Raw genomic sequence first — 15,734 nt, 5'->3', positions numbered from 1 at the left:
ACTACAGTATTAATAATCTTAGCATGATGCACCGACAGCTTCCTCCATCTGTTGTGACTAGGAACATAAGAGAAGAAGTAGAGAAAGAGGAGCAAAATAGGCCACATGGCTTCAAATCTTTAATCATGAAGAAGTTGTGATTTCCCTCCATCTCCATGCATCCCTGCAGGACAGCGCCACTATGCAGTTCTGTGCCAATAAGCTGGACAAGAAGGACTTCTTTGGCAAGTCGGACCCTTTCATGGTCTTCTACAGAAGCAACGAGGATGGAACGTAAGTGCTTCATCTGATTTTGTTTTATCATTCAAAAGGTGCTGGTGCTGTCAGTGAACAATGAAGCCCCCTGGGACAAACACATTCCACTGTGATGTAGTCCTCCTGGTACAGTGAAGTTACAGCTAGCAAAAACACACTTAAAACAGCTGCTGCGGAATTTTGTGTTACAGAAAGCTCTCTAAAGTCTGGTGAGAAAACACTGTCAAATATTAGGTTGTCTTTCTTCAAGCAGAATAAATTATCTCCGAAATTAGCTTGGAATATCAGTTTTGAAAAATGAGTCAGGAAGTGCAATATCATAGAGGTTATAGTAACATAATAAAAAATTCAAATGGAAATCCTTTGGGCAAGAGGGAGAGGCTGAAACAGAAAGAACATTAGAGGAGATACAATAGAGAGGGGTGGTAATATACATACAGTATGAGAGAAGAGCAGCAGTGTTTACTGAGGCTTGCACAATTTAAGAAGCTGCACACAGAGGTAAGTATCCTGTTTACAACACAACCACAACTCCTATGACATACGCCTCACATAAATTATTCCAGGGGAGCAAATTGGAACGATAGGCGAATAATCTCCAAAAAATAAAAATAAAGGCAAGCAAAAAAAAACCACAATCTACAATTTCCATCAACTGGAAAAATGTTGTCAGTTTCTGAGGCAATTTGCGTTGGGCTGCCCCCCCCCCCCCCCTCCCCCATCCACCACCATCCCCTCAAACCTTCCCAGAGTCCTGTTCAGCCTCCCAAGGGGCTGTGCAGTTGTGATAGCATCAGCCCTATCTAGCCAAAGAAGATTTTTATATATAACTGGGTGGGAAATGGATCTCTACAGTCAGTTTGCCAGAGGGTGGTACAAATCAGAGGCCTCTGTGGCTAAAGGACTAACAGGGTTTTGAAAGACAAGTAATCCAAGGATTTGGGTGGGGAAAAAAGAAAAATTGCATTACGCCTTGTTCATTTTCAAGACGATATTTGGGTGGTAGTTGATAGGAATGTTTGTGGCTCTGCAAAGCATTTAAGATAGAGAAATCAATTTGCATATCATTATCACGTGTGGTCAAAGGAAATTATTAAAAGGCCATACTTAAACATCAAATAATTATCTGTGGTCTAAAATACAATATAGCTGGGAGAAAAAAATATGTTAACAAGGCTCGGTACAGCCCAATTTAAGCACCTCTCCTCTCTTGGAGTAGGATTCACCATCATCTTCCCTGTTCCCATTTCTTCAGTTCCATGGTCCTTCTTTTATTTGTATATTTATCTCCCCCCCTGACATGTTTGTAATAAAAAATAACACGCTTCCTCTAGGTTTACTATCTGCCATAAAACAGAGGTGGTGAAGAACACGTTAAATCCAGTGTGGCAGCCTATCACTATCCCAGTGCGAGCGCTCTGCAATGGCGACTACGACAGGTAATGCAGCCTCTTCCTGTTCTTTACATCTTCTAATCCCCATAGTTCATCACACACTCATAGAACTACTTGTACACACACTTTGAATAGTCTAAATTAATGTAATGTAATGTCTATAATGTCGACTTCATTGACATCTTCTGTCTTTCATGGATTTCTGTTTGCTCAATCTATCAATTGCCTTCATGGCTCTAATCAGAGTCTCTCTAACTGACAAACTGCCGACTGATGGCAGCCATTGCTACACCCTGAACGTCGATGAGTTTAACCAGCAAAAATCAATACCAGTTTAATATGGTGCAGTGTTAAGACTCCAATTCTTTCTACCGTCACATTATTTGTGCTGCTGTGTGCTTAGGACATCCCTTGGTATCGATCTTTGCTAGAGTAGCACAGGTCAGGTACAATGAGATTCTCTGATCTCCTATGATCTTCTTGTGGAGTTTCTGTTTTCAATGCTATTCTCCTCAGATAGCTATCTCCCTATAATCTGAGCCATATATCTGTAGGCTAATATAACACTTACAAATAGTAACATTTAGTTACAACAGTGGACTGGATGTCAGCGTAAGCTTCAAAAGTTGGCATGTCCAGCTAACTATCTTACCATTAACCTCTCTACTCTTCATAAACAGGTAGCTGCATATGAATGCAGAATCTGTAGGCAATGGGACAGGATTTGGTATCCTTTGATGATTTTGCTTTAAAATAAAAAACAAAAAACATCTGCATTCATATGTGGATATCTCAACTACTCCAATATCTTGTCTCAGGCCTGTTCATGCCGGTCGTGGATGCTACGATTGTAAGCCTAATGTTAGCCTACCATCAAGCATAAAATTTACACTCAATCCAAACTTTTTTTTGTAATGTAAAAATTGAAAACATAAGTTATTACATTGAATATTAACGTTAAAGCAAGCAGCTTGGTTGTTCAAGTTTCTAAGCTAAGCAGCCAAACAGGGTTGTTTTAGAATGAAGTATGTGTTCAAGTATCATCAAGTACATGTTTGTGAATGTTACCATTGTAAAGCAGACGATATTAGGAAAAACATTAGGGAAAATTAGGGAAAAACACAGCTAAAAATCAAATACTTCTAATATAATTTGGTGTATTCATCATTGCTCTGCTTCTCCATCACCACTGGATCACACTGCTGACTAAATATCTAAAATAACTGGGTGGCTCTTCCCAATTGACACATTATTAATGGAGACATGTTGTGTGAGAGGGGATATGAATTCATTTTTCTCCCAGCTTATCTGCCTGCCTTTAATTTAAAATAAAGTACTGGGAAGAAAACAAGATAAATCACGAAGGCGCTGTGAGGGAAGATGAAAAAGGAGTGACAGGCATTACTTTTGTGGGGAGAAATATTGTGGCATACTGTTTCTATTTTCTGCCCCCCCCCCCCCCCCTTTCTGTCTCTCTCACAAAAGGTGTCTGTCCTGTCTTCTTTGTATGCATTCAAACTCTAATTACTGAGAATGCTGAGAACCTTGTGTTGTGCTCAGAAAACTGAGATGAATCTGAAATCTGGGAACAGAGCTAGCGATGGTGCTGTCTAAGGAAGTATTTGATACTAACCAATCATACATGAGCTCAAGAAAGGGTCACTACCATGTCAGCACCAACCATACACAAGGTACTGAGCTGGGAATCAAATTGGTACTTCTTTCCTGTACCATGCAGCGATGCGCAAACACACACACACATGCACACACGCACACACACACACACACACACACACACACACACACACACACACACACACACACACACACACACACACACACACACACACACACACACACACACACACACACACACACACACACACACACACACACACACACACCACATTTGAGAGTATAATAAAATATGACAAGCAATGAGCTGAAACAGCCTGAAATACCCATGACAGCGCTGTAACAGGTTATATACTTAGATGTGGGTGAGGAATAAACTTTGTGTCAGTGTTTTTGTGTCCATATTTCTAGGTGGGGGGAGTGGGAAAGGTCTGTCTGTCAATCTTTTAAATTATATAGTTAAGACCCGCTAATAATCCAACCCCTGCGATGGTACATTACCATCCGAGCTGTATTCATGCAAGAAACATTTTTTTTGATTTATGTAATTACTTTTGTACATTCATCAAATGAGGGAAAGCTTCCAGTGTTTTGAATAGTGTTATTGTAGCACCCATACCTGAAAGAGCCAGGGGGATATAAATCAACTACATTAGTTCAGACCCATTTCTGCTACATGTATCAAAAGTCTTTGCTAGAACGAATTAGGGATCACATCCTTTCAGATGTTAATTACCAGTTTGAAAAGAAACAAACTTGTAGGGATAACCTGAAGGAGATATGTTGTCTCCTTACTTATTTCCCTCATATTCCCTTATATGCTTTGTGTCCAAGTCTGAGGGCTCGGCTTTTGGTCAAAAAGTATTTTCTTAATTATAAATAGTGAGACTTACACAAGATACAGATTTGTTGTATATGAAAACGTGTTATGTTTGTTGTTGCTGTTGTATCTAGGTGACTGTGGCTCCAACTTCTTGTTATCTGAGCTGGCACTCACTCTACTCTTTCTCACTCGAGCACATGTTGATGAAGGCATCGAAGCACCTCTATCTGTTGAGAGTAGTATCCCGCTCAAGTATATCAGTCGATGACCTACTGCTGATTTACTTTGCTCTAATTAGATAGGTGCTTTAGTCCAACAAAGGGTGTTTTTCAAAAAAGCACTCTGCTCCCCTAACTAACATCTCTAAAGTAACAAAAAGAGGACAACTCGGCGTCTCTGCTACGACAGGTGCCCTTCCGGCCGACTGCATGACTCTCTCGAGCCAGACAAATAAGCAGACACAGAAAATAGCGGTGCACTCTATTCCTTCCACTGGAACAAAGTGCAATTAACTCTGATGGGCTTTGAATGTGAGATCCATTTTTTAGTTTATTCTTTTTATTATGTGAGAGGCACTTAAGACCTGTATCTATTTAACTATTTTAAAGAAACTCTCGAACTATCAAGTCAGAAGGTGAAAAACACTTTATATTCAGTACAATGGTCTCTCTCAGTAACAGTCTTGTATCTTAAAACAAAAAGTTCCTGTGGGATGCAGACGGAACGGACTGTAAAGACTTCACTGAAAGCTGCACTTCATTTGGGCTGTCTTTATACATTTAATCAAATATAGTTCTTTCACAATTGTACTCTAAGCACAATATAATACATTTTAAAAACGAAAAATATTAATTTTATTGGATCGGTACCTAGTTTCAGCAAATACCTAGTAGGTACCTAGTTATATATATATATATTTGCTGAAACTAGGTACTGACTAGGTATATATATATGTATATATATATATATTATGTTTTGTATCATGCTAGTACAGAAAAAGTGGAACCAGTGCATCAACAACCACTATTACTTAAGAACACGATTTGTGATTTGGGTATTAACATTTTGTTACAGAGAAAAATATATATTAATCATATGTGAAATCATTTTGCCGTAAATGATAACATACATGACAATGTGCAGCCACACGGAACAAAGGCTAAAGGCTTGCACCAAAGCTAAAGTACCATGCACAATTGTTGCTGCATAAAATTTGTCATTGGTAAAGTGTTGCTTGTTACCTAGAAATCCCAGATCTGAATCATCGCCGACGGCTATAACGGCTGCCAAACTTCAGTCAGATCTGTCTGTAACCTTTTAGAATATCTTGCAAACCCTGACAAGGATAAATTCACATCCACCTTCCAACTGTTCTGGCTGGCAACTGGGGTTGCCACTGATTAGGCAGACAGTCCTTCAAGTGGCAGGAGTCTCTGGTGTCAACAACACATACATGCTATGGAAGACTGGGTTTTGGCAAAGAAGAGGAGAGTAGAATAAAATAAAAGTAAAGTAGGAAAGGGTTGAAAGGGAGGAGGACCGGAGGATAAATGATGAAGAGGAGAATAACTGATCACAGGTAGCAAAGCCAAGTATACTTACAGTGATACAGAAGGAAAAACAGAAATTGAATATGTCAAACATCCTGTTCCAGACACATAACTCAAAAAGAAGAGGATGAGGGAGGGTGTAGAGAGATGAGGGGAAAAGGAAGGTGCTACCAAGTTTTTGTTAATATCAAAGTGAAATACCCTCCATCTTTCTACTGTATACATTCTTCATACCCCCTATGTTTCCTCTGTCTAAGTAGTCTGTATAGAATATATGCTTTGGCTGATAATTCATAAAAAGACATCAAAAAGATAAATTCTTTCTCATTAATATGCCAGCCCAGGTAAATCAAGTGTAGTCTATTTCTGTATGTGGCAAAAGATCACAGAGAGATCCATGTAATTGCTGAAAGCTGAAGAATTGTTCAGTGTCAATTATATGCTCCTCCATTAAGGGAGATGAGTCATGTTCATTAAAGATGCCTTAGAATAGTAGCTGAGGATATCTGTAGCAGATTAGTTTTGAAGTGTATATTGTTCTGAGAGTTCAAGGGGCCACTTAAGGATCTGATGATCTGAGTCCTTTAATGCCGCTGTAAGTTACAATTTGAAATAAAATGATGGTAAATGCTTTGAGCCGGTATGATGATGACAGCTCTCTGATACTTTGAGTAACACTAGCACTGCGTATGGATTGGTCAGAGGAAGGGATGACTGATGCCTTTCCTTTTCTTTCTGCTTTCTGCCTTCCTGTATCTTACATCTAGCTATTCCCTCTCTTTTTCTATTCTGGAAGAGAGGCATCATGTTTCTACCACCTAGGTACATCAGTTTCTCCCTTTCACAGCCTTGAAGATAACCTCAAAAGAACAAACTGTCACCACAGAACGACAAGGGCCAGGTGGCAGGCAGGAAGTTGGGCTTATTTCAGGCATCTTTCAATTCCTCAGTGACAGCAAAAAAAAAGTCTCTGATGTGCCGCTTGCTTCTATTTTCTTTGGATCTAGGCTGATGTCAGTACTTGTGTAAGACGAAGTGGGGAGGATAGGGGAGATATGGGGATGAGATCAATTTGACTCAGGGATGAAAGTGCCTAAAAAAAGTGTTTTTTTCTCTTCTTCACTCTGCAGGGACATTGTTTCTGCTGCAGTTGTGTAAAATGGCATCAGAGTGTGTGTTTTTTCTGATGTTCTTTGAATGTCGAAAGTTAACGTGCTGCAGTCTGAAAGTTAGTATTTATGGAGGAGAGTGCTTTTTCTCTTGCAACGTGCAGCCAGCTGCTCAGCCTTGTTCTCAAGCTGGCAAGTATCCCAGTTTTAGAACAAAGTGTCATCCGTTTTAATTGATATAAGGGGTTCCTTAGCACCATTTTACATCACTTACTTTCAAGGGGAATTATATAAATGGACTCAGTATAATATTAAAAAAAAATGCTTTTTTAAGGGGACCTATGATTACTTAAGCTCCAGTGAATCATTCAGTCTCCAATGAATCATTCAGCCATTAACACATAAAACTGAACAACAAACTCTTGGGTAAATACACGCATAAACATTTTCCATGTTTCTTTTCCTCATACCACTCAATTCTGATGATATGCGTTGTTTGGCACTGAAACCTCTGAGGCTCAATGCGTTGACGTTAAACAGGAGCATACACCTGTGGCTGCTGTATCCTTTGCTTGTTAATTACAAAAGTCTTAATGACTCTAATGAAGAGGAAGGTTCATTGGTTGTTTGGTTGAAGGTTATTTCAAAGTGATGACACTTCAGCACCTATTCAGAATGCACTGTGCAATGCTCTGACAATGTTACATGTTGGTCTTGTGGTTGAAACAAAAAACTGTTATCTCACAAAACACATTTTTGTCTTTAACTCAAGTATTCCTAGTATACATTACGTTTGTAATAATAGTGGCTCCCACTCCTTCCCTTCTGTCCTCTTTATTTCCTCCTCCCCCCGAGTGAGGAGTTGTAGAGGATGATGTCCTCAGGGACAAAGGAGTTCTTGCGCCTGTTGGTCCTGGACTTGGGCAGGAGCAGCCTTCCACTGAACAGGCTCCTCTGGGTGCTGATGACGGTGTGCAGGGGGTGGCTGGCATTGTCCATAATGTCCAGCAGATTGTCCATTGTCCTCCAGAGTCACATTTGTTGCATGGTATCTTGACCTGCAGAGATACCAGAGATCTTGAAAACTGCAGTTAGCAGCAGGTAGCATTTAGCAAAGGTCCTGCTAGAAGATCCATTAGTACCTGCTCTGGAGCTTTCAAGTTTTCTAATGTTGGTGTTCAAATTGTCATTTTCCTGAGCATTTTTTAGGGATGCATCCTTATTGACCTTTAAAGTTGAATACCATATTTCCTCAAATTTATTTATCCCATGTACAAAAGGGAACAGGCCTGAAGCATCTCTGATTGACAAGTATAATTGGTCATATTTTAGTACAAAACCTTGTTTTGATCTGCGCCCTACTAAAGTTGCATTACAGCATTAATACAAATTCATCACTTCCTGTATCCGTTTCAAATTTAAAAAACTTTAGAGCAAGGTGTTGAAAATAGCACAGTTATAGTCTTAACATTTCTTAACTTAAAGCAATGGAAATATACATTATGCTTAGTTAGTTACATACTTTGACAGCCACCGGGAGATCATGCACTTCGTCTTTCCACTGCCCTTTATTTGTTAGTGTTGACCACACCCCCCAGGGAGTATTCCAGACCCAGCCTTTAATCGAGGAAATACGGTGCACAATTCCATGACAACCCGGCGAGCTTCATCTGTTAAGGAAGATTATGTGATATGATTAAGAGCTTCAGGAAAAGCCACTGATGAGACCATGTAGTAAGAATCTTTGCCAACTAGCATGCTGCTTTAAAATCTAACCTGATTGTGTGTCTATTTTTTTCCCTCCCAGAACAATTAAAGTGGAGGTGTACGATTGGGATAGAGATGGCAGGTGAGTATGATTGCGATCCTCATTTAAAACATATGAACTCAAACGTATAAGCAACGTTTAAGGTAAAAGTTTTTCGGAAATATTCACCTGAGGAACCAATCATTTCCTGTCACAGTGTTCCATTTTGTCCCCCAAATCTCTCCTGTTATTTGTACCTGATGTGTTTTTCTTACTCACTGGAGATTTTTTCCTTTTATTCATTTTCCCAGCCACGACTTCATTGGGGATTTTACGACCAGCTACCGAGAACTAGCTCGAGGGCAGAGCCAGTTCAATGTGTACGAGGTGAGTAATTCCACTGTTTTTCAACGTTCAAAAACACATTTGTCGGCTCATGACATCTGGAGTCCCTCTATGCTGGGCGTCTTAGATCCCATTTCCGACACAAGTGACATTTCTACCTCTGACTGACATCACTGTTTTCCATTACTCTAGCACATTCCTTACCATCTTCTACTGCTGCGGCAACTTATGCATTTACTCAAGAGTTACAAAAAAAATGTGCCGAAATAGTTTTTCCATACATTACAAATTAATTTCTTTAAAGGCCATTTATATGGTACAGTATGTATGTCTTCCCAATTTCCCCAAGCAGTTATACATCCAATTAAATATTTATTCTGCCCGAGTTCAAAGTTTTGTTTCAGATTTATTTTGCCACTATAATCTTCAGAAATGGAGCTATTAGCAGCCGTGTGAAACAGGATTAATAGGAAAACAATTCAGGGATTTAGAACAATAATAGCTATTTCTCAGTTCTTCTCATGGGATAGCTTAATATGTCCCTTAATAGCATACAATACGCTCTCTGTACAAAGTACAAATCCAATTCATTTCAATAATCCCGGAATCCAAGAGTGATTAGCAAGGACTGAAAATGACATGGATGTGTCCTCTGTAGAAATCACTACTTATTTATTAGCAGAATTTATTATTTAACTTTGTTAGGAGGCATTTCTGTTGTAAGATTGTGAACGCTATCATTGAGCGTTAAGGCTCTGTGAAAAAAAAAGGTTTAAAATATCACCATGATGTCAATACCTTCATGCTCCTGTGGTTTGGGGGCTTGCAGCTGAAGGACAAATACCTGTCTTTTGGATGTCAGCTCCATTATACGCTACCCTTGATTCCTCTCTTCCTCCCAGTGAGACTGAAAGGCCCTTTAGTTTTTGCATCAGCAGATTGTTTAGTGTGTCAGACAAATTGCCATCCCTCCATGTTAAATTAGGGGCTGTCACTTTCATCCCTAGCAGCCATAGACGATCGAGGTAATGAGCTGAGACGTCTTTGGTTTCCGGAGTGACATTTCTCTCTTGTTCTGTAGTCGGAAGAATACCCGTACAGTAAATCTAAGTCTTGCAGTCTGTCTCGGCCATCAATTCCTTGTAGCCTCAGATTTATGTTTGAATTTCCAAATTTGGGCCCTGCCATAGTATGATTGACATGAGATTTTACATGAGCTATGCTTTCCCCCATGCACATCTGTTACTTGATGCACACTGGAGATGCGCGGATTGGCAAACACTATTAGAATCTGCATGTACTCTGTGGGTGTAACACCATTTACCTCTTCATGTGAACCTATACCATTCATCTCCAACAGCAGATGTCTGCTCTGCAAAGCGTTCTGAGCAAAGTATCCCTTAAAGTAACTAAAACTAAAATCTGTATTTATAAACTTGATAGAACAAGCAGAGCTTCTGAAATGAAGCTTCTGTTCCTGGTGCGTAAAAATGCACTCACACCTTCTCTCTTAATGGGAACACAGATATGTTTGCCTGACTAAAAGATTATGTTCTGTGCTACGTTTATATAATGTAATTCATATTTTCTTCATCTATGCATTATTTGACCAACCTGCAACCTATCTGCTCTTAATCAGAATGTTATTTTTTATGAATTGACCAACTCAATAATTGAATTTATTAAGGACATAACTGTCCATCACTAGTGCACACACATCCTTTCTCTTCCATAATGTCCTTTCTGTAAGTTGTATGAACAAACTGCACACATCTTTGGGATGGCATGCACTTCCCTTCATTCCACCCTCATACATGCCTTAATTTCATTTGTTGTAAAGCTAGTGTGAATTTCTGCAAAAGGGAGTGAGCAAATCTATATTAATGTGCGTAAAAATACAAAGTTGCTAGATATTTTAACGAGTTTTATAGTAATAATTAAATGCAAGTAATGCAGTATTTTGGTTAGAGTTCGCAGCCAGGTTTAGGGAAAGGCACAGCCCTGTTTAATCTTTAGGTTTGGTTATTTTAATTAATATATTACTTAATTGTTGTAAGATTTTGTAACCTTGTAAACTAAAACAATAATTCAAAAATGGTATAACTGACAAAGGTTTACACACCTGTATACAGTGCATGTACATATAGGAATGTGTGTATATATATATATGTTGTATATATTTATATACAAATATGTATGCAGTTGAATAATCTTGTCTTTGGCTAAACTGTGGCCATAAATTTAAGATCACATGGACCTCTTGTTTTCTTTAGGTGATCAATACCAAGAAGAAAATGAAGAAAAAGAAATATGTAAACTCCGGGACAGTGAGTATGGCTCCAGCAGCAAACCAGGACTGCCCCTTTTTTTCTGCTTTGCGCTATTTACTTATCTTCTGTTAAATTATTCCCTCTGGATTAACCTCGTAAGAGGTGGCTCCTTGAAAATAGATGCCAATATGCATATTGGCATCAAAGCACATGTGCTTTCTATGTTGTAAAAAAAGTTTCTCATTAATTATTGTGTCAAACGCCAAATAATGAAAACATTTGGTAAAAAGCAAGGAAATGATCTTTGCCGCTGCAGAACTTAAAGGACTTGAGACACCAATTTTCACACAATTTACCCAGCAGTGACGGCATGTGCATGTAATGCATACAAATACCTTTCATCCTTCAAACTCATCCTCCTAAATGAATCAGTCCGTCATAAGAAATCACCAGCTCTTTTACTAAAAGTGAGTGTCAAGTGTTGAACCACAACAAGCTGCGGTTGAGAAGGAGGCTTTTTGTATTTCAGAGGAACGGATCAATACCACCATGTTTATTCAAATGTTTCTCCTTGTCTTTAATTTCAGGTGACCCTGCTCTCGTTTTCAGTGGAGTCAGAGTTTACGTTCTTAGATTACATCAAAGGAGGGTGAGTGGGAATGACTGTCTACATATTTAAAGAAAACAAGCAATGGCCTGTTAATCTTCTCGTATGCCTTTTAAAACATTGCAGTCATGTTGTGTTATGTTATGTTACGTTACGCTATCAAACACAACCAAGTGAGACTCCCTTTTCAAGTGTAAGGCATTGGTTTATCAGTTAGATAGAGAAATTGTGTTTGACTTGACAGGAGGGGCAGAGGGAAAGGACTAATTTAAAAAAACACTGAGCAACATAAGTTATGGTTCTGGCCATCGGTCAAATGTCCTATCTCATTTCAGCTCTATTTCAGCTCTCCTGCAACTCCTAAGAAAAATACCTGGCTCTAAGTTGCCACTGTATATGTGCCACTATATGTATACTAGCAAGTAGGGGTATCAGGATTTCAATTTTAAATCGAAAATGGGTCAAAAGGAGCTTTCAGTTTCATTTATCAGAAATGTGAAAATGTGAATCATAGTCAGGATACAAAACCAACGTAAAGTTGTAAAGTTGATCTTTACAAATCAAGATGCGATAGTCTAAGAAAGGTATAGCAATCTAGCCTGGCTATTGCCAGACCAAGTTCAGTCGTAGATTGCACATTGGTCTGGGAAGGCTGCTGTCATCTTCTTATTGTTTAACCAGTCAATAGTGCACAAAGTGAAAAAAGCCAGCTAGGTGTTTTGATCCCAAAAAATCAGATGGGAAACAAAAGAATAGACATGCTCTTTTCCAGAACCAGGTGCAGGGTGAATTCAAATCGCTGGCAGATGGAGATGGGGATACCCAGTCTAATAGTGGTCAGTGCTGAAAAAAAAATGTATTCGAAAATTGTATCAAATCTTAAACTAAACATTTTAAATCTCATCGAATCATGGATTTGGAGAATTGTGATACTAGACTAGTCGCCAACTTTGTCCTTCCGCCTATTGGTGCAGTTAGCAGTTGACTTGAAGGGAATATAGCAGCATTTTCTACTCTCAAGAAACACAAATAAAGGCTTCAAAACCAAACCATCGTCATGTTCCAGCAGGAATGTGACCAGATGGTTGAATTAAAGCCATTAAATATATCTGACTGCTGGGCATTCCAATGTATTACAAGCTCATGTGCAAATCCCTGTTAGCACCCTGTGGATTCACAAGCCAGGTCTGACTATCAATACAAGACAAACACTTCAGTGGGATGAGTACAGAGTCATCGATACGACTCTTTACAGATGGAAAAGTCCCATCTTTTAGCATTACCTTTGCCGTGCTTTGTTTTGTGAACAAATACATGACAGAAACTAAGGAAAAGCATTAAAGGTCCCCTTTGAAGGATTAACGACACAAGCACATCTATTATAGAAATCGGCTTGACACTAAGTCACTCATAACGAGTTTTATGTACTGTATATATCTGTATCTTAACTTAAAATGTATTAAAAGGCATGTTTCGCTATTGCCGTATCTTTCATGGAGCGGCACCAAGTACTTAACTTGGTTAATCTGATTAATAAGTTCACGGTTGGTGCTGTCTGTAATACTAACAAAGTGCCAATTAAATATGATTTAAATGCGCTAGCTAAGGCAGAACTTTCTTTGTGGCGAGTGCCAACCCTTCAACCTCTATTTAGTTTAAGAGCTGGAGGTTGACATGTGAATATCAAGCATGTCTCAGGTTGGTCTGTGCTTTGATCTCCACTGTCCCATCACAGTGGGTATGCTGTCATGGGTTTTACGGGCTGTGGCAGAACTGACAAGTGTGACAGATTTCACTGACAGTTCCGGGCTTTGGCTGATCTATGCTACAATAACCTTAAGGTTTCGTGGCCTCACTTCTAAAATATCATCCCCATCAGTCGGCCCCCTAACATTACTCTGGCACTTACTGAATGACACATTAGTGGCTTGTTTTTTGCAAATGGGGAGCCTCTTGCTCTTTAGAAAATGGATGAAAGTTAAGAAAATGTAGCTTAAACTGTCAAAGCACTTTTGCGGCATGAAAACAGGGGAAACACCATACATACACAGATTTTCTATACATAAAGCATTTTTATTCTATACTATTTTGTCGTGATGTAAAGTGAACTCAGCTAATTATGTCTCATTTGACTGTTTTGCTGTAATCATAAAAAAGATAATTTGGCTATTCAAATAACTCAAAAGTATCTCTCCAAATGTGCAGCAGTAGTACAGTTCAATAGTAAGGAATGAGGAAATATTACACATAGACTATAATGATAGAGGCCATATCTCTTTGCTGATTATGGTTCACAGCACTTATTTCAGGTTAATAATTCAAACATTAACTTTTACTGACCTAGAATTTGAATTAGGAGCAGTGTTGTTAAAGGGAATTGCTAAAAGGAAAGGTGACACTGAAAAGGATTGTGTGATAGTTGCTTTAAAGAATTGTTAGTCAAAATACAGCAAAAGTGAAGGATTTACTCACATTTGCCCACAGAGAAAAAAACGAAATTACTTTTGCTGTACTGAAGTTGTGTTTGAAAGGAGCACGGACTAAGGAAGGAAGAATGAAAGAAAGACATTTCATTATTATTTTTACTGACATTTAGCTGAAAGTCTCATACACACTCAACAAACTGGACGGGTAATCCATATGAACCTCTATTAAATTGAGAAACGACTTGTGAGCCTGAAAAGTTGTCCAGGAGAAAATGTACAGAATGTATTGATTTAAGTACCTGAGAACTTTAAACTCTGCCATACTTGTCCAACTGAGAAGAAAACATGGGAACCACAATTAAAAATTAAATTTAACACATTCATGAATTTCTTTAAGTTAAACATTTTAATTAATGCTAAGGTTAGCAGGGTCATGCTGTGGAATATTCTCCTGCACCCCACCTCAAACTGGAAGGTTAATGTGAATCTTTAGTGCCTTCATTTTATCATCATTCTTTCTCCTTGCTCTCGTTCGGGCCCCCAAAGGCCTCGTCTCATCGTCGTAAATTAGTGAGAAGAGGCGAGTGCCTGATCAGCAGGGAAAATTGGATTATGATTTGCTCTTAAGTGCTCAATCAATTGCCTGTTACTCAGCTCAGTCTCTCAAAGGCTCATCTGCACCTCCTGCAATGCCTTCTCATGGTGGTGAGAGTCAGAAAAAAGTGTAATCACTAAAATCTTATTTGACGACTGAGCGACTACACTCCTTTGTTTGGGTATCATCTTTTCTCGCACCAGATAATGTGTGTGTGTGTGTGTGTGTGTGTGTGTGTGTGTGTGTGTGTGTGTGTGTGTGTGTGTGTGTGTGTGTGTGTGTGCGTGCGTGTGCGTGCGTGCATGTGCGTGTGCGTGTGAATGTGCGCGTGTGTGTGTGTGTGTGATCAGGTGTGAGAGCATTGAAATATAATGAAGCCTGACTTGTCGTTATTGCTGGTTGGTCTCTGTCGTTGATTTCTTTACCTCCATCTCCCTTCTAGGACACAGATCAATTTCACTGTCGCCATCGATTTCACAGCATCTAATGGTGAGTGATACTAACGGCAAAGTGTGTGTGTAGGGGGAGGCAATAATAGATAGTAGTGCTCTTTGACTGTGGCATGTCCCATTTCAGAATCAATCACACAAACAGAAGGTGCTGGCTCACATACTGCACATACATTGTCCCTATAAGTGATAGCTTTTCCCAGTTATCTAGTCCTCCTATGCTCTGTCAATACAAATAACAGGCATTTTAGCAAAAATAAAATAAAGCAAATGGGGTAGAAACGTCAAGCTGGAAAAGGTGTACATGGGTCTGTGGTATGATAAAAACTAGGTACACCAAAAGCTATCAAAGCCTTTACACTACCAAAAATGTGTTTATCTGCTTTAACGTAAGCTGCAAATGTTATCAGTCTCTGCTGTGTCGTGTAGTATTATATTAATGTATTATGAATAACATGTTTTAAGGGCTACACTCAGGTAACTTATATTATGGTATTATATTTGAATGAACACATAACAAATACCAACA

At 39.0% G+C, this 15,734-nt stretch overlaps 1 protein-coding gene across 2 annotated transcripts in view; it reads left to right on the top strand.

Annotated features, from left to right (window-relative positions):
- cpne5b (copine Vb) overlaps nt 1-15,734 on the top strand; it is a gene marked incomplete at both ends in the record, with an annotated part of 137,806 nt that overhangs the window by 110,239 nt on the left and 11,833 nt on the right. For both annotated transcript variants that reach the window (XM_083938777.1, XM_083938776.1), the window contains 7 exons: nt 170-273; nt 1,590-1,694; nt 8,574-8,615; nt 8,825-8,900; nt 11,132-11,185; nt 11,716-11,777; nt 15,199-15,245. In XM_083938777.1, the coding sequence (XP_083794903.1) occupies nt 170-273; nt 1,590-1,694; nt 8,574-8,615; nt 8,825-8,900; nt 11,132-11,185; nt 11,716-11,777; nt 15,199-15,245 (490 nt within the window). The remainder of the gene's footprint in view (nt 1-169; nt 274-1,589; nt 1,695-8,573; nt 8,616-8,824; nt 8,901-11,131; nt 11,186-11,715; nt 11,778-15,198; nt 15,246-15,734) is intronic.

This window comes from Echiichthys vipera (assembly GCF_963691815.1).
Source record: "Echiichthys vipera genome assembly, chromosome: X".
NCBI classification, from domain to species: Eukaryota; Metazoa; Chordata; class Actinopteri; order Perciformes; family Trachinidae; genus Echiichthys; species Echiichthys vipera.
Note: the sequence above shows the minus strand (reverse complement) of the source record. Positions and strands in the feature narration are given on the sequence as shown.